This window comes from Telopea speciosissima, chromosome 8 (genome assembly GCF_018873765.1).
Source record: "Telopea speciosissima isolate NSW1024214 ecotype Mountain lineage chromosome 8, Tspe_v1, whole genome shotgun sequence".
NCBI classification, from domain to species: domain Eukaryota; kingdom Viridiplantae; phylum Streptophyta; class Magnoliopsida; order Proteales; family Proteaceae; genus Telopea; species Telopea speciosissima.
Window position 1 is genome coordinate 5622051 of NC_057923.1, and position 25950 is coordinate 5648000.

The 25950-nt window shown below is 39.5% G+C and overlaps 3 protein-coding genes across 5 annotated transcripts; 1 reads left to right on the forward strand and 2 right to left on the reverse strand.

The window, feature by feature from the left end:
* The first annotated feature begins 1021 nt into the window (after positions 1 to 1021).
* LOC122670939 (prohibitin-3, mitochondrial-like) lies at positions 1022 to 19381 on the forward strand. Of its 2 annotated transcripts, XM_043867982.1 has the most exons (3): positions 1022 to 1044; positions 13743 to 14608; positions 19167 to 19381. In XM_043867982.1, the coding sequence occupies exon 2, from the start codon at positions 13752 to 13754 to the stop codon at positions 14601 to 14603; it is 852 nt and encodes a 283-aa protein (XP_043723917.1). In that variant the 5' UTR covers positions 1022 to 1044; positions 13743 to 13751; the 3' UTR covers positions 14604 to 14608; positions 19167 to 19381. The 2 variants fall into 2 exon arrangements, with proteins under 2 accessions (XP_043723917.1, XP_043723918.1); XM_043867983.1 differs by lacking the exon at positions 1022 to 1044 and having other exon boundaries at positions 13680 to 14618.
* Positions 2202 to 7805, reverse strand: LOC122670936 (ankyrin-2-like). The gene is made up of 2 exons (XM_043867980.1): positions 6935 to 7805; positions 2202 to 3659 (listed from the first exon to the last, which is right to left on the reverse strand). Exons 1-2 carry the CDS (start codon positions 7640 to 7642, stop codon positions 2337 to 2339), a joined length of 2031 nt encoding a protein of 676 aa, XP_043723915.1. The 5' UTR covers positions 7643 to 7805; the 3' UTR covers positions 2202 to 2336.
* Positions 19382 to 22462: 3081 nt separating the features above from the next.
* Positions 22463 to 25584, reverse strand: LOC122671648 (glyceraldehyde-3-phosphate dehydrogenase, cytosolic). 2 transcript variants are annotated; one of them, XM_043868993.1, is made up of 12 exons: positions 25531 to 25584; positions 25380 to 25409; positions 25178 to 25278; positions 24782 to 24897; positions 24596 to 24695; positions 24228 to 24374; positions 23991 to 24051; positions 23794 to 23891; positions 23281 to 23423; positions 23017 to 23100; positions 22751 to 22840; positions 22463 to 22613 (listed from the first exon to the last, which is right to left on the reverse strand). In XM_043868993.1, the coding sequence occupies exons 1-12, from the start codon at positions 25532 to 25534 to the stop codon at positions 22568 to 22570; spliced, it is 1020 nt and encodes a 339-aa protein (XP_043724928.1). In that variant the 5' UTR covers positions 25535 to 25584; the 3' UTR covers positions 22463 to 22567. The 2 variants fall into 2 exon arrangements, with proteins under 2 accessions (XP_043724928.1, XP_043724929.1); XM_043868994.1 differs by having other exon boundaries at positions 25380 to 25404; positions 25532 to 25579.
* Between the last annotated feature and the right edge of the window lie 366 nt (positions 25585 to 25950).

The following is a 25950-nucleotide window of genomic DNA, read 5'->3' on the forward strand; positions in this document are numbered from 1 at the left end:
ACGATTAAAGATTCTTCCAGCATAAGCCACTGTAACTTGACGATGATACAGAGGATTAGATATTCATATTTGCTGTGGTTCTCTGTGGGCCATCATAAAAAGAAAGAAAGGGGTTGATTGGGTTCGCATATGATAAGAGGGCAATTGGGTTTTGGGCCGAGAAAGGGTTTGGTTGGTAACGAAATGGATTTTGATTTTGATTTTGATTCTGATTTTGATTCTGATTCTGATTCTGATTCAAAATTGTAATCGGATTGGGCAAATTGGCAGATTCAAATTGTAATCTGATTTTGATTTTGATTTTGATTTTTATTCTGATTCTGATTCGCCACTACATTTCTAGGGTTCAGGTGAATCTGACCGATTTTGGCTGATTTTCTGACCAATTCTGATCAATTCAGAATGGAATTTGTTTGGAATCTGTTGGACCCGATTCAGATATTGATTCGTTGTTTTAAAACCTTGAATTCGACAAAAATCAATTCGGAATCGGTTTGAACCTTGTAACAAGTACAAATCGACCAGAATCAGAGACCTCAATCTTTAATAATTTACGTTTACACGGAATTACTGGGGAAGAGGACAAAAAATTAGAGATGTAAACGGATCGGAAGTGATTGGATACGGAAAGGATGTGATTGGATCGAGATATTCCTTAACCAGATACAGATGGCCCTAAATGGACATAGATGAGAATCAAATCCGGATTTTTGACTATCCCTTTACATCCCTTATTTTTTGTAACTCGGACCTTCCTCCCCCCCCCCCCCCCCCAATGAATATGATTCACATGATTCACTCTCAATCCATGTCTTTCAATTGTCTTATGATTCTCTTTCATTCATTCTCTAGAATTTGTTGAATTTTCAAAAACCCGAACAAGAACAAAAACAGGGTTAATTCTCTGTTATTGGGACCATAGTTTCAAAAATCGGAATCTGAATCAAAATGGTAGGAACTAATTCGTCCCCAATTTTGATTTTTATAATCTTGATTAGGATGGCCCAAACATCACTTGGTTTATCTCAAACAAAGTTTACCGAGTGGCAAAATAAATCAAATGTAAGGATTACAGGAGGGTTCATGAAAGTGCATGGATGGCCTGAAATTTGACAAACGGCTATGAGCCCAGCCCCTAGGGTGTGTGCCAGTCAGTTGTCGGGATGTGTACGACACAGCCCAGCTGTTGGATGCCCCCCCCCTTGGGCACCCCCTCGGCACTGGGCTCCCTGGAGAGAAGGTCGATGCCTGCAAGCATGAGAGGCTTTGTTTGTCCATATGATGGCCTATGGGTCTTGCACATATTACCTGAAGCTCCCCACCCCAAACTTCTACTTTTGGTTCATGAAGGTGGAAGCCAAGGTTGAATGTAACAGAGATTTTTTTGTTGGAAATTCTTGGCAGGGCCACAAGAGGGTGCGCCTCAAAGCAACTGTAAGGTTGCTACATTACAATCTGTTGGTCGCAGTTCAAACAAGAAAACAGCCTCTCCATAAAAATAAGGGTAAGGCTGCGTACATATGTCCCTCCCCAAGAACCTGCAGTAGTGAGAGCGTCGTTCACTGGGTGCGCCATTTTATTTTTGGCAGCGCCACAAAACTAAGGTTTCCCATTAGTGAATCAAACCAGTGCATAGGAATCTCTACAGAACTTGCTACAGAACTTGTGCCGATTGAACCAATCTTGTTTTAAGACAATCCATAAGGTATCTCCAGGGAATATTGGCATGACAATCAATAGAACAGTACTATTCATTTGGCACACATGATTCCAGGGCTGACCTGCAGTTTGAGAGTTAAAAACACTGCCTATTTGGATTGAATTCTGCACTGGGTTTTCCACAATCTGCAGCCAGGAACTGTATGTAGCCTATGGTGATCCAATGAGGAATGATTCAAGCAAACTAGGACCAGTGGGTAACCCTCTAAAACTAGAAATGCTGAATAATCTTCTCTTCTAGGTTTGTATTGAAAGATGGAATCCACATACATGGCCAAAAATGCTAGACTCCAAACCAAACTGCATAAAGCTCTTTGCTGCGCACTTGTTAGTTCCAAAGGGAAACAATTTCATGTAGAAGCTTAGTTCTCATCGTGCCTCGACATAGAGCCAATTGACATAAAAACATTTTCGGATTTCAGACTAAATAACGAAGGAAGGTTCACACTACAAATACAATAGACGTTATGACTGTCTCACAAGAATGAGAACAAAATAACATCTTCAGATCTCTATTGATCTAATGCATTTAAAGGTGAAGTAAACCTGATGAGATGATTTTGAACAGTCTCTAATGGCAGGAGCCACACAGGCACCATCCTTTTAGACCAACTCAATCAAGACACTGATAGAAGTGAACGCTTATAACCCTGGTTTGACGGAGGCCCCATAGCAGGGTCATGTACAGCCAAGCTTTGTGCACCGAAACAGAAGTACTGGTTCATCAACCTCCTTTTTACTGGGGTTTGTTTTTGGCTCATGTCCACTGCTCCACCAATTAGAGATTGCTTAGAGCAAGAGGGATCAGCACTTTCATTTCCAGTATGCACACCTTTTTGTTTATCCAATGAAGTAGGTGACGGAATCGGTGAGTTTGAGAAAGAACTGGTAGATGATCTGGTGGGAACAGATAACTGTGGTATGGCCTGAACAACACCATGGATTAGTCCTACAGCAAGCTTCTTCTTGCGGGATGGACTTGGAAGATTACTCCTGACAGAAAGAGCCCTTTTGTTGTTCGGAAGAGATGAGGGTTTTGAGAATCTTTGCCTGAGTGGCGTTGCAGTGTCATCCAAATTTCTCTGTTTCTTACATGATCCTACTGAATCATCATCTCCCAACTTCTTCAAATCTTCAGTTTTCTTTTCTTTTCGCCTTGACCATTGGAGGAGAATTTTTAGACGTCTTGCTGCATAGTTTACAGAATTAGGCTTTTTATTATCAAAAGAGCCATGGCTCCCATCGGCTGAGTCAAAGTTACTTATTTCACTTGAGCACGTTGCACTTCCCAGATCACCACCAGCATCTGATGCATTCTCAATGCCTGTGTACAAGAATATCTCTGCATCAGAGATTTTAAAGGAAGTTCCAGGACTGCTTCCAATGCCTTGCATCTTTAGGTGAGAAACGATGGCATTTCTAGCCGTATAGTCCTGACAATTGGACATTCCACCAGCAGAAATCAACTGCTTAATCAGTAATTCAGATAATGCAGATTTTGGCCCTTGTCTGAGGAGATCTAGCGGCGTCATGCCATAAACATCACGTATGTTCAAATCAATTGACGGTACCCTCATTAGGAGTTCCACCAGATTAGAGTGCATATTCTCAAGAACAGCCATATGAAGGGGAGTTCTTCCATCATTGTTTCTGATATTAATGACATCTTGCATACTTATGATCTTTCCACAGACCAACTGCTTCATGAGATCAATCTGTCTGTCCAACCTTCGGAAACCTGGAGTGCGGAAACCAGCCACAGCCATATGGAGGAAGGTATCTCCCCCATTGTTTTTCAAAGAGCTGGATGAAGGCGACGCAAGAATTAGAGCCTCTAACACTGCTAAGTGACCCCTGTAAGCAGCCACATGCAATGCCGTGTTTCCTTGATTGTCAGTTGAGGTGATGATGTCAAAGGATGCCACTAGATACTTGACTACCTGCATAAAAGACCAGGATTAGGGTGGTTGGGGGGAAAATAAGAGATGTTGAGGGATCAATAATAAGAAGTTCAGAGATAAATGACCACAATCATCCCTCACATTGAACTTTGAGAAAGCTATCTCCAAGGGATGTTTGGATATAAATATTCTGGAGTGTATATATGGTTGATAAGAGTTTGTTTTTGTTTATATGAATAGTCTTACAGTGTATAAACAAGATATCCAGACAAGCAAAACCATTTAGGCCTAGGAACTCAAACACCATTAGAAGGCATGTACAAGTTTTCCAAACTCAAGTTACAACACAATTGGATGATTGTAACCACTAATATATGGCATAGAGAAACAAATATTCTCCTTGTTTCTTTCCTTGTTAATTGAGCAGTGAAGAAGATACTATATGCATTGCAAGGAAAACATTATCCAGTCAGGTTGACTTTGACATTTAAAAAAAGGGTAAAATGTTTTTTGGAAACGAGATACCCCAGTTGGACTTAATGAACTCTGGTTCCAAGTTCCTGAATTTGTAAGACATGCATGAAGATTCATTTCATGCATGAGTATAAGAATCCAACGGTAGATATACAATTTTCATGCAACCTGTAGGGAGCTGTCATGATCCAGGACCCTAAAGAGAAATGAACTATAGGTTTCTTGAAAGTCAGGATCAAATCTTGAAATAGGGGAAAATGTAATAGCTTGTTCAGTATTCAAAATACAGCTTAGTAGTATATATGGAACACTAAAAATATAACAAATGAATAAACTACCAACAACAAAACAACAACCATAACCTTATCCCAACTAAATGGGGTTGGCTACATGGATCCGATAGAGGCTATGACAATAGTAAAAAATAGAGAAGTAGAAAGAAGTAAAAAGGAGTAAAGGAAGTGAAAGGAAAATAAATAGAGGAAGAAGTCAAAGCAGCATCCTAGGAACATCCCCCTACAAGGGGTCAGCTACACGGGTCCTTGTCCTCCAAACAACTCTATCTGCGATCATACCAGGATCGAGCCCTACTATATGCATATCCTTTCTTACCACTTCCCCAATAGTCATTTTAGGCCTGCTCCTACCTCTTTTAGCTCCATCAAATGAATAACCCTTACATATTAATTGATGCAATGATATAATGGTTAAAACACCAGAACATCAATAAAAACTGATAAAAGAAGCAAAGTGAACTGATGTCAACAACTTTAACCTATTTCAAACCCCATAACTAGCTCCAGCCTCCATTATCTCACTCGAGGAACATAGGTCTCTATTATAAAACAAAAAAGAAAAATCCACTGTTAAAGCTTTTCCAAGATATGCACCATGGTTCAAAATTTATATTTCACTGGTGCTTGTATCCTTTCTCCCACTACTGTTATAAAATCCTAGTCATATATACTTAGAACTTGACCTGTCCCAGAAAATTTCAGCAGCGAAGAAAGAGAAGAAAGATTTCTGATTCGAATATCTCAAAAGTGGATAAATTTCCATGACATATACACACATTCTGAACAGCTCTCAGAAAATGATAAATTTCAACTCAGTTTATCAATAAGAACCATGAATCCATTTATGTTTTCTGGACTAGAGATATGATGATAATTTACATACACAGATTAGGTGTATGTCGGTACTTCACCCGATGAAACATGACTTTTTTTGCTTCCATGGCTGTCACTCCAACCTCAAGAACTAGTCTTCAAAACCTAAAATTCCTTACTAATTATCAAAAACATCACGTCTCTTCAGGTTCAATCAGGCTTCTAAAGTCTCCGCACCTCCAAACTCTATCTAGCCAAGTAACTAACATTATCATAACTACGTAGGGAACCTTTCACTTCCTTTGCTACCATGAATTTTACAAAAAGATATCCCCAATAAACCAGACCCTAAGATGTTCCACAGAGGAATCCTGATGGTTGCTATAAAGAGCAAGGTAAAAGGAAGAAAATGGGATTTAGCAAATTTATAAGAGAAAAAAAAAAATCAGAGAGAAGAGCCATATGGAAACTCAACCATCACATGTTCTCTTAGGACCAAAATTATACTCAATCAGGACATCTTTTCCAGCCTTTACTCAGCAGTTTTACATTGCCCTGGATGTTCTTTAAAATCATGCGACTCTTGAAGACATCAACTGGTTGAAATGCTTAACTACTTAATAGCATATAATAAAGTGTATGACCAAATGCTTGGACAATACCCAAACAGATAAGGACCTAAAGTAGTTTGAAGATACCAATATGTTCAATGGTAAGGCTCTGGTTCTTCATCCCCCAGAGCTGAAAATTGGAAGATAAAGTGAATGTCAAAAAGATTATTTATCACACTATGGTTCCATCAGAAACACAAAAACAAATATATGAATGCTAAGGGGTATAGGCTGTGTTACTGTCAATGCTCTTATCTGACATTTCTTATCAGTTTAGCATGTGTCCTAGGAGTAACATAACAAGATAAAGTTTAAGGAACAAAAGAAAAGTTCACACCAATACTAGGTTCCCCCAGATACCTACCACCACCAGGGCTTGATTTAACTGAGTAACCCCTTAAATCTTCTCATACATTTACTTTACTGAAACAAAGGACTACAATCAGAACCTAACATGATCTTGCATAATTTCATCTTTGACCATGTCCACAACCACAGGTGAATAACACTATAACATAAAATTGTCATTTTTTAATGTATATAACCACCAAACATAATTCATGCCAAATTAAGATGAAAGCCCATATAATTATTCTTAAAGAGTGTTCAGGATCTAAAATGCTTCCTGAAGTTCCTTTCAGACTTGGCAACATAGTGCAGATGTGAATAAAAAAACCAAGGTTATAAACACGGTATCGGGTACGACGGGTATAATATCGGTCTCTGCTAATACCAATGCCGATACTAGTATGGATCGGCTGTATCAGCCCGTATCTGGCAGATTCAAGATAAAAAATCCAGTTTTTGGCCGATACAATTGATCCGTATCAGTATTACCTAGAACAGTGGTTTAAACAGACTAGGATCAACATACAGCCCCTTTTTGCCGTTACTGAAAACCCCAATTGCAATAACAGAAAATGATTAATTAAACTGAGATGATACTTCACAGATTACTTAAACTTCAATATCACACAAGGAAAAAGCAGACACAAGTCACACAACAACCACTTCACCTAAACATTAAGAAACTTGAGCAGGGTTGGGTTCAGAGGGACTTGTTAAGGTAATTAATTTAAGAAAAAAGAAGAAGCAAGCAGTCGATGGCTGGAAGGCTCACCTCAACCTGTCCCCTGCCAGAGGCAGCATGCAAGATCGTTGAACCCTGAAGATCCTTATAAGCCAAGACATCAGTACAATCTGTAAGAAGCTCCCTGAGGATCTCCAAGTTACCTCCTCTAGCTGCTGCATGAACAGCCCTGTTCACCATCTCCCACCTAAAAACCGAAGGAACCTCCTCTGGCTGCTGCTCTGTTTCTCCTCCACTTCCCATCAAACACCTTGGTGAGACTGCGAAATCAAACAGGACCCTGAACACCTCAGAATTCCTGCTCCTTGCAGCAGCGTAAAAGATATCCGTGACACCGAACTCTCCTTCCCCAAATACTAACAGAGGGTCCCTGTCGAGCAATTCCTTGACAAACCCCAAGTCCCCAGCGGAGGCAGCAGTGTACAGAACCCATCCACCGTAGCCTGCACGTATGAGGGAGTTGTTTCCTCTCTTGCTCTCACATTCTACGAACAGCTTCCGAGCAACCTGAGAACGACACTTGGCGACATGCTTGAACTGGGTTTCGTCGTCCCAGACGGTTTCAAGACGGCGAATTCGCCTGAGGGAGGTGAGCTTGATGAGTTGGTTGGTGTCGAGATGGAGAAGCTCCCTGACCAGGTCATAGTGGCCGTTGGCAGCAGCCCAGTCGATTGGGGAGGCGTACCACCACTGATCTCCTGTGCTCTCCCACCGCAGAGGGAAGTATGAAGGAGGCATTTTGATGTGGAAGAGAATGCAGAGGGAACTATAGCTTCTAGAGGTCTTTTGAGATGGAAACAAGAAAATATGGGAAATTTACGATTTTGACAGTAGAGTTGTGAAAGAAAAGCAAGGACAGAGCGACAGAGAAGAAAGGCTATGAAAGAAGGGAAAGCAAGAGAGACTAAGCAACAAGGAGTTGAAATGAAACCAAGATTAAGAGACAACAAACCTGATAACAATTTAGAGGAGAGTGAAAACCAGAAACATATGAGAAGCTAGAGCTCAGAGAAGAGCAAATGAAGAAGAAGAGCCAGAGAGCAAAATGGGAAAGTAAGGATGACCCATAATAGCAAAGGTCAAGAAGACAGAGAGGGGACAGTAATTCCCACTCGAACGATAAAGTGGCACAGACTGTGACAAACCGGAGGAGGTGGAGGAGGAAATATAAAGGCAATAACAGCCATTATTGCTCCTTGAAAGCAAAATCCATAGGAAAGACGTAGTCTTCACAAGCAGAAGGAAGCTTAAAGTTAAAGGTCCAAACTGGAAAATTTGGAGGTTAGCTCACATTAGCCTAACTTCAAATCTTCAATGGCGGATAAGAATGGCACAAATGCAGAAATATAGAAAGAAGAAATTATTAAAGGAAATCAAAAAGAGAAAAAACCCAATAAAGTTTAGATTCCTCTGGCACGTAAAGCTATGTCGTGGAATTGTACGGGTAATGATAGAGATGCTACTATGGATTATTGTACAGATATGAGAAAGTAGAAAACTGGGAAAGTGACTGAGTGGGAGGAAGGAGAGACTAGAGACTGAGATTAACTCTTTTTCTGGTTTTGCATCTTTTGGAGAGTTCAATTATCTTAAACAAGGTGATTTGGTAGAGTATCAAATCATATCCTCAAATCTTATGGCTTATGCAGAGAGAAAGCCTAGCTCTTTCATGACAAGTTACTCACTAATGGTAATAGCTATTAGACCTTAAAATGGATGGAGTATGGAAACTGGATGACCAAAGACAACAAATGGGTTGGGTTGGACCTTCCATGATGAATGATTTGATTGATGACCCACCAATAATATCATCATCTACTTTAGGTTAGGCCCTTCAATTTTTAACCATATGGCCCCTGTGATTCTAATTGGAATAATGGAAGTGGTGCAAGTAGTTAAGGGAACAATCCTGGAGATGAAAGTGGCCACCTTTCTCCTTTTATTCTTTCTTTTTCCTTTTTAAATGGAAGTAAAAGTTTTTGGATATCCGGATTGTTGGGTTGGCTGGGTTGTTTTGTCTTGAAATCTGAATGAAGAATGCCTTCTCTACTTCTTCAAAGTTCTAAGCCAGGGAGCCAGTGACAGATTGATTAGGTTGATAACATTAATACACTTTTGATTTTGGATTTTCTTTCCCTTTCCCTTCTCTGCTCCAGAAAGTTTTACTGGTAGAGATGGAACTGTATTGTGAAGTGAGTTTGGGTTCTGCTACCAAGGAAAAAATTTGAAAAATAGAGAATGAGATTGTTCCAAGACATGATTAAACTTGCAGTTAAAGGTTGAGAAAAGGGAAGTTCTCCCTCCATTATCCCATGTGATTAGAATTTGGAACTTGGGAGTTGGGGTTGTTGATGATTTGTATGCACCTTGAAATACATAAATTAATCAAGGAAAAATAAAAATCATTTATTCTTTTTACCATTCTAAACTAGTAAATTGTAAAATAGCATAGACTTTTGGATCGAGTTTTTCTTCACCCATAATGAAGAGATAGTCTCTTAATCCACGGATTCTGGATGAAGGAAAATTTTCCCAGAGATTTTTTGGGTCACCTTTCATTCTTTCATCAATAAGTAATTTATAAGTCAAGCTACTTCTTTAAAAAAACAATTATCGGTTGAGCAATTCCCGAGATAAACTTGCTAATACTGTACTGTCTCTATTATCACGTAGAGAGGAAGTAAAGGTGTTCTAGATAATTTTTCTTTTTTATAACTCAATTAGTTAATATAAAAACTCCTGCTAACATTGGATTATAGACTTTGGAGCTCTGCAGATCCATACAAATATATTTTGTGCCATTTTTAGATTAATAATTTGTTAGACAAAGATTAAACACAAAGAATGCATGCCTTACTGTGTGTAGAAATATTCTAGGTCTACCTAACAGTAGCTCTTCAAGTAGCTAGCTTTAGTTATATAGTAATACACTACACTGACAGTTTCTTGGAAGTGTAATCCAAAGATGAAGAATTGAAGATGGAAATAGTTTTATTCTCAAAACCTTGCTTTAGTTATATAGTACTAATACACTGAAAGTTTCTTGAAATTATAATCCAAAAATGGAATTTAAGTAGTAGATGCATATAGATTGGAGATGTTTAGATTAATATTGCACAATGGCCAGTTGGCCACAAAGCCTTTGGCTCTGTTTGGTTGCAAGGGAAGTGGGGAAAAGGAAGTGAAGAAAAATATTTGCATTTTTTAAATGATTTTTTTTCTATAAATTCACTTCTCAGAAAATTATTTACATTTTCATTGTAACCAAACAGAGCCTTTAGTTAGATGGGAAATTCAAAATTGTGGTGACCACTGCCCATGTTGGAATCAAAGATGACAATGTCCAGTTCAAATTTGGAAACATCACAATCTGTCCAATGACCCAAACTAAAATGTTGGTAGCTTTCAGGGTTATATAGTGGGGCCACCCATTGTTTCTTCTTTCCAGTTCCCATTGAGTGAGCCCTCATCTTTCAAACATTAAGGCTGTGTTTGGTATGCATTTTAGGAATAGATTTTGCATTTAGAATACATTCTGAAGCAAAAAAATAGAAAAAGAATCGAGTTTCAGGATATGTACTAAATGCAAAATGTATTCCTAAAATGTATACCAAACACAACCTAGAATTTTTGTTTTCTTTTTTTTTTCTATAGGCCAAATGTTCTCTATGCCGGGGGCACAAGCTGCGTCCAGACACATGGAGGTGAACGAAATGATCATCCTAACCCCCTGAATGACAGGCCCATGTGTCTGAACGTAGACTATGCACGCTACATCACAGAGAACATCAACCCTTTTCTAAAAGTCAGGATGTGGGATCTAACAGTTAAGTTCATTCACCATACAATACAATAGAGAATTACATATAAGAATAGGGTTAAGACAGATTTTCCCTTTGAAAATTGGATTTGTCACATGGGACCTTGAGGGAATGAGAGTGAGAAGTGTTAGGTCAGAGGAGAGTGGACTTAATTAGTGAAGTGTCTGCTACATTGGTTTTAGTGAGAAAAAAAAATACATGGAAATATCCATTGAAGGGGGCCCCCATAGACACAGTGGTACAGGTCCTATTCCTAAAGTCCAAAACTCTTTAAAGATAGACCATATCCATGTGAGTAGTAACTTTAACTTTAGTTTTGATCTTTTTGGAGGCCAAAGCATCCAAAGAGACATAGATAGTTAGGCAATACATGTAATGTTGAGCTCCAGTTAATTTACTCTCTCTCCCTCTCTCTCTTGATATTCATATCAGAACTGATAGGGACTCATCTAATGCTAGTGAAGGCTTAAAAGAAGAGAAAAGGTTGACATCTTCTAGTCCCACACACACACAAACACACAGTGACACAGAGGACAGAAGCAATGGATTACAGGTGGGATGTAATGCTCTGCATTATTATTTGAATGAAGAGAAACATCAAATATGTTTGGGAATTGTGGGACCAGTTTCCAACTTGTGACTGGAAGATTATAAAATACCCATGAGGCCATGATCATCTTCTCTGAATTACTACATAGACCAAATTAAAAGCAATAATGCTTCTAATACAACAATTACTACTGCATGCTTTTACTTCCCCCCCCCCCCCTCCTCAAAAAAAAAAGAAAAAGGGAGAAAGAACGCCACCCGATTACGTCAGACAAGCCACCCAATAACCGCTGCACCCCTAGTCATTTTCGGAGTTCAGGGGATGATGTGGTCATGTCATGCAACTTGTGTTAGGGCACAGGGGTGGTATGCGCTGCACCCCCAAAAATTTTTTTTTTTTTTTTGATCACATACATTCTTTGGTAAACAACTTGATTCCACCCGATTGTATTAGTATTGTATCATTAGCAGCCGAGACTGATACGGGCACTGATTCCTAGGGAAAAAGAAGTTAGTGGGGGAGTATATGTGCTGCCCCCAAACACGGAGGGGGACAAAATGACCACCCACCCACATGAAGGTAGAAATTTGATGCTTCCGTGAATGCTTTCATTGGCCCCCACACGTACGTAGGGTTACGCTTTCCCACTGAGAACTCTCTCTCCCTCATAACTATTATGGTGATGTTGTATGTTTACCTTTCTCATGGATCAAGGTATAGGTAACGTAACTGATGTATCAATAACACCGATAACTGATACCGATATAGATCACGAGTATCGACCAAAAAATGATGTATTTTCTCAATACAGCCCAATCCGTATTGTATCGGTATCAGTTCAGCGAGGACCTATGTGAGTAGCGATATGGATTCCTCTTTCCTTTCCTCCCACGGGCCACAGGCCCACAAGTCCACAACCACATCCTAAATTTCTAACTCGGTGTTGTTCAAAGCATCCCAATGGGCCAATCCAGTAAAACGGGCCTTTGGGCTGGGGTTTTCTACAGTAGATTCAGCCAAGCTAGAGTTATGGCTAATTTAAAACAAACATGGGCTTGACATATGCAAGCACATACTGGCCCAACAAATAAACCCCTGCCCAAACACTCTGCCCGGATGGGATCCACCACCCCCTATTAGAGGAACTGGGGAACTGGGCCTGGCACGAAACTGGAGGAGATAATTTTCCAGAAAGTCATGGCCATTCTACTAAACAAGGTTCATTTTGTCAAAACTCCGCCACTGATTTTGATGCAGGTCTCAAGCCCGTATAAAGGAGGAGGGTTGGTGCGTTAAGTAAGCATTAGTCAAACCCTTTTTATATGGATCCTAAAGTGGCTTTGGGAGAAGTGGTGAGGAAAGATATGCATAACTTAGGCCTTGTATCATGTATGGCTTTAAAAATGGCTTTGAATATGGTTGATTAGAAGGTAAGGATCCATGTACCTGACCCGACCCCATTTAGTTGGGATAAAGTTGAATTGTTGTTGTTGTAGTTGAATGAGTAGTATTGTAAATTAAGTTAATTGGCCTGAGTTTGAATGATTTTGGCAAAGAAACCCATGCTCAATCCCCCCCCCCCACCCCCACATAGTTAGTAATCTTGGATTGGATCGGCCGATTTTGGCCGGATCGAATTAGTATTGGCCAAGATCGATCCCGATACCGATCCAATCCACTTGTACAAACAAGGGTAAAAAGGTTAAAAAAAAAAAGGATTTTTTTTTACAAAAAATAGAGGCAAAAGTGTCATATTTGGCCCGAGTTTGGGTGATCCTGATCCAATCCGATACCGAAATTACTACATATCAGTCTGGGAGTCCCATAAAGTAAAAAGGATTTGGGGTTTCCAACAACACCACTGTGGAGAGGAAACTACATGCCACACCAATGGTAGTGTAAAGAATGGTATCCTCCATATGAGGCCCATATGAATTGGAACATATAAAAGAGTGTCAGTGTGAACCCCACATCTCATTATGTGAGAACACGCTTTAGAATCTGCACTCTGGCATCATGTACTTCTTTTTTCCATATACAATCATGAGATGGTCTTACTCAACAAAGCCTATAGGGCCAAAGCCCAAACCTCGGGTGGGCCTTGGTATAAATATCAGCCCAAAACCTGACCATGGGCTTAGTCAGTGAATGATGAAATGAGTCCTGTCATATGGGCCCAGCCCACATAATAATAAACCAATGGAAAGACAGCAAGAGTCCAAGAGGCTTCTACAACTACGGAGTATAATCTTTCTGCTTTGCCACCGCACCAGGTAGGGTTTAGGGTTTAGGGTTTTGGGGCCATTTGGTTACCGTTAACCTGCACAACAAGAAAGCTTGGAAAGCCCATCAGAGTAGAAGATCATTTAGGGTAAGAACGTGGTCTCCTTCCCAGAATTCCCACAAGCCACAGTCGATTACCTTTCGCTTCTGGTTTCGTATTCACTTTTGATCATTATTCCAAGGAGAAGAGAAAATGGGTAGCAACCAAGCTGCGGTGTCGTTCCTGACGAACCTAGCAAGAGCTGCTTTCGGCTTGGGTGTGGGCGCAACCATTCTGAATTCATCTCTCTACACCGTCGATGGAGGGGAAAGGGCTGTACTCTTCGATCGATTCAGGGGAGTGCTGGAAGAGACGGTGGGTGAGGGTACCCATTTCTTGATCCCATGGCTGCAGAAGCCCTACATCTTTGATATCCGTACTCATCCCCACACCTTCTCCTCCGTCTCCGGCACCAAGGATCTCCAGATGGTTAACCTCACCCTCCGTCTCCTCTCCCGCCCTGAAGTCCCCCGTCTCCCGACTATTTTCAAGACCCTTGGCGTCGAATACGACGAGAAGGTCCTCCCTTCCATCGGCAACGAAGTTCTCAAGGCTGTCGTTGCCCAATTCAACGCCGATCAGCTCCTCACAGAGCGTCCCCATGTCTCCGCCCTCGTTCGTGAAAGCTTGATTCGCCGCGCCAAGGATTTTAACATCGTCCTCGACGACGTCGCCATCACTCACCTCTCATATGGTGCCGAATTCTCCAGGGCCGTCGAGCAGAAGCAGGTTGCCCAGCAGGAGGCCGAGCGGTCCAAGTTTGTTGTGGCCAAGGCCGAGCAGGAGAGGAGAGCTGCCATTATTAGGGCAGAAGGAGAGAGTGAGGCCGCCAAGTTGATCTCCGAAGCCACTGCAGCTGCTGGGATGGGCTTGATTGAGTTGAGGAGAATCGAGGCGTCCAGGGAGATTGCTGCCACCTTGGCCAAGACACCCAACGTTGTCTACCTTCCTGGTGGGAATAACATGCTTCTTGGTCTCAACCCTTCTTTGACGCCTGGCCGTTGATCATGGTTGTTGCCGGTGAATCTCTCTCTCCCTCCCCTTCTTCCCCCTACCCATTTCGTTTATGGTTTGTTAAATTATGAAATATGCATAGAATTACCTTTAGTTGATCTCCCTTGCCTTCCTTAAGGTTCTGTTTGCTGAGTTTTCTACTTCATAGCAAATGTTATTAGGTAGGTTTCTGATGCCAATGTGCACTTAACAGTTGATGTTTGGTTCTTTACTGTATTGTGAAGCTATTTTTGGCGTGTGGATTAGTATTAGCAATGAGAGGTAGAGTGAGTACTAATTCATTGATCCATCAACGAGCTTAGTTATAAGCATTAAAGTTAATTGTAGATTTCTCGCACATATGTCATTAATCGGGGTTGGCCAAGTTTGATGGCGTCATCAGAAGTGCAGATTGCATAAAAGGCTCTAGAGTCCAATGGAATGGATTCCATAGAATGGGTTACCATTGGAGTATGATCACTGTATGATGTTAGGTTGATTATGGTGATCGTATGATGTTTGGGTGGAGTTCCCACCCATCATGATGCAGGAAATTTTCAAATGAAGTACCTACAAAACTTCAAAGTGTTTAGGGTATGAAAGTTGGATTAAGGCTTCAGTCAGTGAAATCTATGGTGGGGAGGGTATGGTAATTGGATAGAAGTGATGCTTTGCTAATCTTAACTGGTTTTGTGTTTATGAATTTTAGAATTTTGGTTAGAAATCTTTGATAGGATGTGAAATTGACTTGGATGTGCATGCAGGTTTTTATAGTAGTTTGAGGCGATTGATTAGGCTGGGCCTTATGGATCAACAAATATTCTTTTCTTGTATTCTTGAATGATTCGACAGTTTGGGGGTAATAATTGGGGTCAGTTGAAACTTGGGTTGTTCAGAGGATTATGCGATTAAAGAGTATTATATGATTGTCTACATTCAAATGGAAAAGTTTCATCAAATAGAAAGCTTGCTGATTCAATGACATGAAGCCGGCATAAATGATAAGCTTGAACTATAAATAATGGCAAGTTTTATGTAGCAAGTCACCAATTGATCAAAACAAGCAATAACTTGAAGCAAGAAATTGTAGCCAGCATAAATGATAAGCTTGAAGAAGAAAAATGTTCCCTCAAATTCATCAAAAAATATACGATCAAGTTCAATATCAAAATCTGGCTAAAAAGTACACAGCTCTACCTGTCCAGTGTCCACACACACACACACAATTCTCTTTTATAAACCTCTGCCTTGTACTGTTTCCTCTTGGAACTGAGATAAAATCTGAAACTCCAAAACTGAGAACCACGCAGAAAGAAAGAATAAGTGCCCTTCAGTAATCCCCATAAATAGCATTAAATAAGAGATTCAGAAAAAAGGAGAGAAGAGAGAACGATTGCCTGCTTTGTATTCCGCAGACTGCTAAACGTAGTGCTCTTATTCTTCAAGATGGTCATTCATGCCTCCTGTTGTGGAATCTCTGGCATCGAGTGGACTGCTAAAGGAATCCTTTGAAAGGAAAAACCATTTTATGTGGCTTATGAGAAGACAATGCTTCATGTATCAATTCCTATACAGTGAAACAAATAGTGTAATGATGCATTTCACTGGGATTCTCACTTCTAATGCTCTGAGTCTCTGATTGATGGAAGTTGGTCATTTGGTTAATGACAGTTTTTGTCAAGTAGGGTCATTTTATGATGGCTCATGTAATTAGCTATGGTTATTCTTCTGCTTTTAAATGGCTGTAGTTTATTTTGGGTAAAATTTTGTAGAGTCAGCAGGTTTCTACTCAGTAGCATAGTGCGGTTCTTATGAACATAGTTCGTAAACCCGTCTCGAGATCTCGAGATCTTGGCGAGACAGTTTTTTTTTTTCGTTTCGGAATGAAGGTTTGGTGGGAAATGGCCATAGTTGGGTCCAAAACTATAAGGGAACCTTTTTTAGGCTTAATAAACATATTTAGATCTTCAAATTTTTTTTTTAAAAAAAAAAAAAAACACCCAATTTGGTGTTTTGGATTTGCACCCTTGGTTGGCAGTAAAGGCCGAACCCTTAATGTAGTATTGTCTATTTGTTTGAATGATATGAGACATAATTGGCAAGTAAAACAAGTAAATTATGCAATAATGGATGAAGACACATAATATTGAATAATTATTTTCGAAATAGTTAAGGACTTAAAGTAAAAACTACAAAGTACAGTGAACAATGCATATTAAATAGAACATCCAAATACAAATAGTATTATATTATGACTCTATGAGTATTGAGGAGGTTGAGATTCTCGAAATATTCGAGATTTATCCGAGATTTCTTCGTGATTCTTGAAATATTTGAAATTTCGGTTGAGTTATTCGAAACTGTGCATGTTTTGTGTCTTGTATGTCATCTCGTCTCGAGGAGCTCGAGATTCTCGAGATATTCGAGATCTCGTCGAAATCAGTGAGTTTTTTTAACTATGCTTATGAACTAATAGATTAACCATATGCAAACAAATTACCAATTGACAAACAATAGAAATCAGAAGTTTTGTGCTACCATTGGTGTACTATTGACTAATCAGACTTCATCGATTGAGGCGTTAATGGAAATCTGATTTTTTTTCATCTCTTCAAATACTATATTCAAAGGAGAAAATTATTGTGAACAAGCAAATTAGGTATTGATCCTACTAAGCTATTAAGTGCTTTAAGATGTGAAATCGACCTAATCCTTCAAAATCAATGAGAAAAATATTGATGCATTTGGAAAATATTGAACCAAAGCTTCACAATTGAAATTTGTAGCAGTGACATTTTCACTAACTAAAAATGACACACCTTTTGGGTATCATTGGATACTTGTATAAAACTATTTGATAAATCACTATGCCTAGCAGTGTTATAAGAAGCCACACCGCAAAGCAACCATATCCAATTCCTAATTTGAAAGGAAAACTGAAACTCCCTACTTACTAATCAATTTCAAATCCTGATATGCAACTCTCTTTGACTTTTGGCAGTAGAAGTTAAACTTGGCCCCAGGATTTCTATAGGAATGGATCAGACATATTTCCACCCAAAAAAAGATCAGACATATGATTTGTGGACCAGATTATGGTGGCCCAGTGAGACTGGCTTTATGAAGATGCCTCTATGCCATAAAATACAGTGGACATTTTATACTAGTCATCTTTATTCATTAATTATCATTCCCCTTGTACGAGGAGGTATTAACAATCCATTTGTCTACTTTTTAGGAGGTATTAAAATACAGTGGACATTTCCATTTATAACTGGATTATACAGCTTTGAACCCTTACTTATAATTAACATACTAATTGATTATAGATGAAAGTTGTGGTGAAGGGAGATTAGGATAGCATGCTAGGTATCATAATTATTGCCTACATCTATAAGAGGTTGGCATTAGTAGCATTCGTGATGGACATCAGTGCACAATGCAACTTTAGATCTACTCAAGATGGACATTATATATATATATATATTTAAATGTAATGTCTTTTATTTCTTGATGAGATAGATCTTCTGTTGTGTGTGATCTCTTTGATTGGGAGCTTTCTTTTCTTTCTGAACCTTGTGTGTGTGTCTGCATTTGAAAAGATGGATAGTGGTCGAAAGAGTTATGCACGTATTTAAGATTAGGATGAGATCACCACAATTCCTCATTAAATATGAGCACTGTGCTTTCAGCCTTTCAAGGTGATTTTTTTTCTCTTTGAGATTAAGGTCTGCTATATCTATTGCTAGTGAGTTTGTTAGGGATGGTATCGATAGGGACTCTTTGTATTTAGACCCTTACCCTATTTTTTTATTTATTAAAATGTTTTTTTTTTTGGGGGGGGGGGGGGCGGAGGGGGGACCTTGGCGCAACAGTAAGGTTGCTCCTTTTCTACCTAGTGGTCGTGGGTTCAAGTCGGGAAACAGCCTCTCCACAAAGTGGGGGGTTAAGACTGTACATTATGACCCTCCCCAGACCAACAGTGGTGGGAGTAACACTGCGTGCGTACATTATGACCCTCATGCACTAGGTACGCCCTATCACAAGAGTTGGGGCGGGGGGGGGATATTTTTGTCTGTAGTTCATCTGAGAGAGGCTATTAATGATTCAGAAGTTGTTGGCTTTCATTTTCTTAGTGACACTAAGGCATTTATATAATGGCTCAATCAGTTATCTCTTGATGTTGTTGTCATGCAATTTTCCTCTTCCAGACCCACCCACATCCACTCTTTCTGTGTACCTTTTTTTTTCTTGGTTGGGGAGTGGGGGAGTTTGAGACAGACCACCTTGAAAAGTTTTGAGTAGGTAAAACTGTAATTGGGAACATGCACCCCTGCATTAAAAGTTATCATTACACAATGCCACACTATGGAAGAAACTAATTCTGCACAAACTGACTTCAATACATTCTTTGATGGTCATTTATGGTTAGTAACTGCAGTAGGAACAAACCTGAAAATGGGACTGCATAGCTGTTTATCCCTTTCATTTCTCACTGTTTATGTTCTACTCTTATGTTGCAGGATTGCATAGCTGTTTATCCCTTTCATTTCTCTTTTCATCCTTTAGTTGCAGGATTCGTTGGATGATCCAACCATGACTCTGCAGCATTGTTGAGATTCATGTTCATGCTTTGCTTACTCCATGGAGCTTTCTTGCAAACATTTGCAGTTGGAACCTTTTGATCGATAACATTTACAGATTAGAATTTTGCTAGTGTCAAGAGTTTGTTAAAATTTGTTCTGGTAAATGTAATAATGTTAACCATTTTGAATTCGTGATATCCTTTTTACTTTTTTAGTATACCTATAGAATCCGGCTATGGAAAATTTAATTGAGATAAACACGAGAAAACAAAAGTTCTGGGTTATGTTACAAGTTCTCATTCTTTGGTTCTTCTCATCTGGATTCAATGATTTAGTTCATGGTATCATCATTTATCGGCTGTACCGGCTTGATATGGAGTCATTTTTAATTAAAAAATGGATGTCTACTGTATTGGCAGATCTGTATTTGTCAGGTGTTATTTGTCACGGCCGATGCCGATAATGTGTGGATGCGTCTCAATTTGGATCCGTGATAGCAACTCATCCCTTTGTTAGAACTCTGGCTTGCTCTTGTATTGTGAGAGATCATTTTTGTTTACCTAAAAAGTGCAAAGTTGAATCCCTTTGGCTCACGGTGAAGGTCATGAGAAACTTGTGAAGTGAAGACTAATGCTGGAATGTCTCAACCACAGAGGGAAAAAGCTTACTATAACTGTCCTCACATGGCGAATTTCTGGTTTTTCTCTCTCGTCAACTTGCTTGGGTGACAAAACCATGAAATAAGTTTATGGGTTGGGTTGTGGAACACACAGTCCAAAACTTATGTGTCTTTTTCCTCTTCCTTGAGAAGTGAGGACAGTCTTCTTCCATAATGATATATTCACTTACCGTAATCTTATCCCCTCTCTCTCTCTCTCTCTCTCTCTTCATTGATATGAAATGTTTTCCAATGCAAGGCCACAACTTCCTCAAGGCTAAGGGTGTCAATGTAGGATCAGAACCGGAAATTGGAACCTACCCAGACCGATAGGAATCGGAATCGGACCACCCAATAGTTTATTAGGATGGATCTGATCCTAGTGATATACTATTGGTCTGGGTCAGTTCTTGTCCAGGGCTACCAACGGTTTCAGAACCGATAGCCCATTAAGGACTCGGTAGCATTGGAACTGTTGGAACCGGATGATATGTAAACAAATCGAATGGGAAATTAGAAATTTGAAACCCTAAAAGGCTTTAAACCCTAACCTATTACTAGTATTTCATTGTTTGAGATTTGTAAGTGGCGTTCTTTTGTTGCTCTTTAAGTCATCAGTATATGAGTTGAGTTTGAAATGGAAATCATGAACTCTTAAAGCCGTCTCATTTATATATGCATCAATGTCTTTATTTTGAGCTCAACATGACTATATCTATGTATGATGAAGCTCCCGTTTTTTTAGAAAAACTTTCGTTGTCCTTGTTTGTTTAGAAAAACTTTTGTTGTCTTTGTTTTAGGCTCAATAATTGTTGGAATCGATTAGGAATCGGAACCGGACGACTCATTAGTTAACGGTCCTGAGTCTCAGATTTGGATCTGATAAGCCTAATGGTCTGGTTAAGGTTTTGATACTTTAGAGCTGGAACCGCTAAGGATTTGGACCAATAGCCCAGAACTGAATCAACTGACATCCCTATTCAAGGCAACATAAAAAGGGAGAGGGTTCCTTGAAAGGCAGAGTGGACCTTGTCCCATCGTGGGGGTCAATGGGAGCATGTGTGAAAGCATCAACAAGGGTGAGATTTTCACCTTTCATGGAGGATAGGGTGGTCATTTGCACCCCTATGTGTCTGGGTGTAGGAGTCACATTGTCTTTTAAGGATTTTTTTTTTTTCACATAAAAAGGGAAAAAGAATGTTCACTTAGACATAGGAGCACGTGAAGTACCGCCATGAAATAAAAAACTATCTATATTGATGCCTCAATGTAGGCTCTCTCATTGCCCCCTATGTTGACATAGGTGCTATACAATAAAAAAGCGATCTCTTGCCTCAAAAAAATAAAATGAAATGACTACCCATGCTCCCAACCCTTGTTGAATGCCTGTTGTGTCCTCCTGAATTTAGATCCTCTCCAATGACATTTAACCACCAGAGTCAGCCCCACACCCCATGGACGGTGGGAGATCAACTCTAGTGGTTAAATGTCATTGGAGAGGATCCGGACTCTTTCCCCTGGATCCCGTGATGGTGCAAGGGTCACGTGACCTGACAGTTTTCTCTTTTAAATTAGGACTTTTATTACTTAAATGATTTAGGGTTTGTTACATAATGGACGCCATCTTTTCCTTTTTTTGGCATCTAAGTGGGAATATCCGGATTACACCTACCAAATCAATACAACCACTTCAGCCGGCTCTTATTATTTTAGGCTTCCTTTGACTATTGCCACACTGCTGGCCAACCTTTATTCTATTTCAAACCCTAGGTTTGATTCGTTTGAATCCCAATTCCACGTATGGTGGTCATACGGAAGGAATGGCAGGTAATTTCTTGGAGTAGGGATCAAGGATTCAAAACTAGAAAGTAGAATCTATACTCGGAACGATCGATTCGTAAATCAGGATCAGAACAGAATCGACTGATTCCGCTGATCCAAAATATCATTCCAAGGTAGAATTGAAGTGACTGAAGTGGTTATCTCCTCACCATAGATGGGAGGGAAAATAAACTTCACAAACAATTGCATAATTATAAATAAAGAAAAACAAAGACCAAACATGAATGTTCTTAAAGAGGTTCTACCAGATGTTTTGGCTAGTTTTATGGAGAAGCCTTACTAAGATTTTGTAAATTTTGATGAAGGATTTGCACATTATAATATGGATGTTCTTCAATGAGAAAGTCCTGCTAAATATTATGACTGGTTTTCGGGAAACAATGTTCATTGATGGCGCCCTAAACATAGAATCCTCTGTTCCGTATCAAGTTTCAGTTGTCCAATACGATATGGATGTTCTGCAATCTGAAATGTGGCTAACCAATACTATATGGATGTTCTATAAGAAAATTTTAATAATGCCTTCAAATTATTTCGTTTTCTTGGTGCTAATAAGAAAGGGAATAAGAAAGGGGATATGGATTGTAACACTAGAAACCAGAAGCTCATCCATTAATACTATATAATTGTTCCTCAAAAAACCCAGAAAAAAAAGGGGGAATCTGTAAGGGCCCCCTTACCAATCAAAGCTCAAAACATTAGATGTAAAAACAAAAGAAACTGCATTACAGTCTCAAAATGACATTTTTATATAAACTCCTAAAACCTGTCCTGTTTTATTTTTAAACTCATGATCTAACCTACACCATGGACACAAGAGGACTACACATCCACCAACATTGAAGAATAGACGGTTTCCATTTCACTTCATCTCAAGAATTGGAAGCACTTTATTTGGTGTTGGCAATGTGGACGATCAAATCAATCACACGAGAGCTGCATCACAAAAGGAAAAGCCACACCACCAAAAACATTGTTGTTAATCATTCCCAAAGAAATGAAACCCTTGCTTAAAAGAGAGATGTTCAATCAAATTGAGTATAATTAATAACCAAGGATAAAAAATTTTATACCTGTATCCCCACTCGTTATCGTACCAGGAGACAAGCTTCACAAAGTTATCGTTCAAGGCAATTCCAGCCTTGGCATCAAAGATGCTCGACCTGAAAGAGTTTGAAACATTTTAATCCAAAGAGTAATGAAGAAAACCAACAAATGAATCTCAGCTATCTAAACTCACTCCAGTCATCTGAACAGCTCCCAAAAAAAAAAAAAGCAGCACATAACTATTAGGTTAATGGATATCAAAAACAAAAGGGTATATATAGCCTTTCTATACCTGTTGTCACCAACGAAGTCGGTGGAGACAACATCATCCTCGGTGTATCCCAAGATGCCCTTCAGGTTACCCTCTGACTCTTCCCTGATCCACCGCACAAAAACAAATTAGAAATCCAGATACAGAATATGAGAATAGTGAGAACCATCAGGTCAGAGCCACATAGAAACAATTCCTCCAAACTTGCTGTCTAATTTTCATAATCAAATATCATCAGCCAATTCATTTGTAGTAAAAATCAAATCAAGGAAATTCGCCACATACTTGATGGCAGCTTTGATCTCCTCATATGTTGCCTTTTTCTCAAGCCTCACAGTGAGATCCACCACTGAGACATCAACGGTGGGAACACGGAAAGACATTCCAGTCAATTTCCCGTTCAATTGTGGCAGAACCTTCCCAACAGCCTACAACATCAAGAACATTCAAATGTAAATTAATTACACCCAATGATTGATATCCAAAAACCAAAACCAAATTTCGATTGTGTTTCTCTTTCAGGAAAAATCAATATAAATGTCTTCTGTTTTCATTTTATTCATGATAAAAAAGGCTCCTTAGAATAAGACTCAGGGTTCACAGACATAGACTAAAATAATAGAGATCATTCATCCTAACTTTGAAACACTATTCAACTACAAAAATATGTGAATGAAAACATACAAGACAAAGAACAAATCCAACACCTATTAACCGGCCAAAAATCAAGCATGCACAGATCCATTTGCAATAGCATCCAGACACAAATCTAAAAACCATTATAGTGGCATTAATTACCTTGGCAGCTCCAGTGCTGCTAGGGATGATGTTGAAGGAAGCAGCTCTTCCACCTCTCCAGTCCTTGCTTGATGGCCCATCAACAGTCTTCTGAGTGGCTGAATCAGGAACGTAGATATACGTTAGAATTGATCAATCTACAAGAAGCTCTTCATATAGAAAAACAAATTAAGAGAAGAAATAGGTGAGAAACAAACCTGTAATGGAGTGGACAGTGGTCATAAGACCCTCAACAATGCCAAATCTGTCGTTGATAACCTGTTAAAAAAATTGTCAGGCAAATTAACAAATTCATAATTCTGTCATGGCACAAGAACAAGGTCGCATTTAGACATAAATTTTCTTTTTTCCTTTATTTATTTATTTTGTTTGGGGTTGGGGGGGGGGGGGGGGGAGGGTTGTGTGGAGGCGCAACAAGATAGTAGAACCAAAACCTTGGCAAGGGGAGCAAGGCAGTTTGTGGTGCAGCTAGCATTGGAGACAATGTCAATGTCAGACTTGTATTCCTTCTCATTGACGCCCACAACAAACATGGGGGCATCCTTACTCGGGGCAGAAATGATAACCTTCTTGGCACCACCCTGCATCAAACAATCCAATCCTGTCAGATGAATCTACTGAACTACAAACATCAACAAACAGATCGAAGTGAATACTCGCATTTCATACTAAGATCCTCTCATAGAAATGCTTTAGAAGGTTTCTCTTATAAGGTTCAAGCGACAGAGAGAGAATCACTTCCATCAAGATCGCCAATGAATTAAACTCTTGACAACAATCAAAGAAAGAGATCTCAGTAAACCTTCAAGTGGGCTGCGGCTTTGTCCTTGTCAGTGAACACTCCAGTTGACTCAACAACAAACTCGGCACCAGTCTCACCCCAGGGGATCTCTTCTGGATTCCTGTAAAATTTCACGGTAACCAAACGTATATCAGAAGTCAGAATTAACTTTAGTAATTACTAAACACATTAAATGCAGGCTAATACCTGGCACCGAAAACCGCCACTGGCTTCTCACCAAAGAGAAGGGTCTTCGAGTCCTGGACCTTGATGTCATGATGCTTCCATTGACCGTGAACACTGTCATATTTGAACATGTAGGTCTGCACAAAGCACAGCAACAACAGATCGCTGATTAGGGAAAAAAAAACAAATCAATGGGAATGGAAATCGGTATGCAATAAACAACCTAAGCCGATCAACCAACGAACAATCATTTACACACATCCGAAAACAAAAGGATATCGACGACGATCTCTAGATTAAATCGTAATAAAAATCATGAATTTCATTCGGATAAGCGATAGTTTGTTGATCCGATCGGTAAAGATGATAGTCAGATCAACTGGTATAGATAGATATTGATAGATCAGATGGGATTACCATGTAGTCCGTGGTGATGAAAGGATCATTAACTGCAACAAGTTCAACATCATCCCTTTGAAGAGCGACTCTCGCTACCAAACGACCGATTCTTCCAAATCCTACGGAAACAAAAAAACACATATATCGTATTACGAAAAGTGAAGAAGGATTTAAGAATCTCAGTGTACCAGAAAAGAAAGAATATGATAGACTTTAGTACCATTGATTCCGATCTTGATCTTGCCAGAACCTGAAAACAAATCGAAAGAAAAAAAACACAAAATAAATAACTGGATTAGAATAGAAGAAGAAGAAAAAGAAGAAGCAGAATATTTCTACAGTCGATCCGTAAAGAAGAAAGATTAACTTACTCATGACGATAGCGAAAGAGAAACCTGAGAAAGAGAGTTACAGAAAGAGGACAGTAAGGAGAGTGAAGCAGATTGGAGAAATGGAAAAGCTCGTAGTCTTTATATAAAGAGTGGTCATTCGTGAGCTGTATGGTTTGGGCGGCTTTTTCGAACACCAGTGGTTTTGGTGAAGATGAGCGGTTTCGATTTGAGAAGAACCGGTATACCTAAAAAGCATGGTTTTAAACCCGGCTGATTCGGATCTGGTCTAATCGATCCGGTATATTCTAAGCATCTGGTTTATTTCTTTTTAAACAGAATCGACCCGAGCCGACTGGTTCTGATCCGGATAGACCGGAATCGATATGCTATTTAAAACTCAGAATCAGGATCCGAATCAGACCCAACCGATTTCAATCTGATTGAATCGAAATTGGTCCT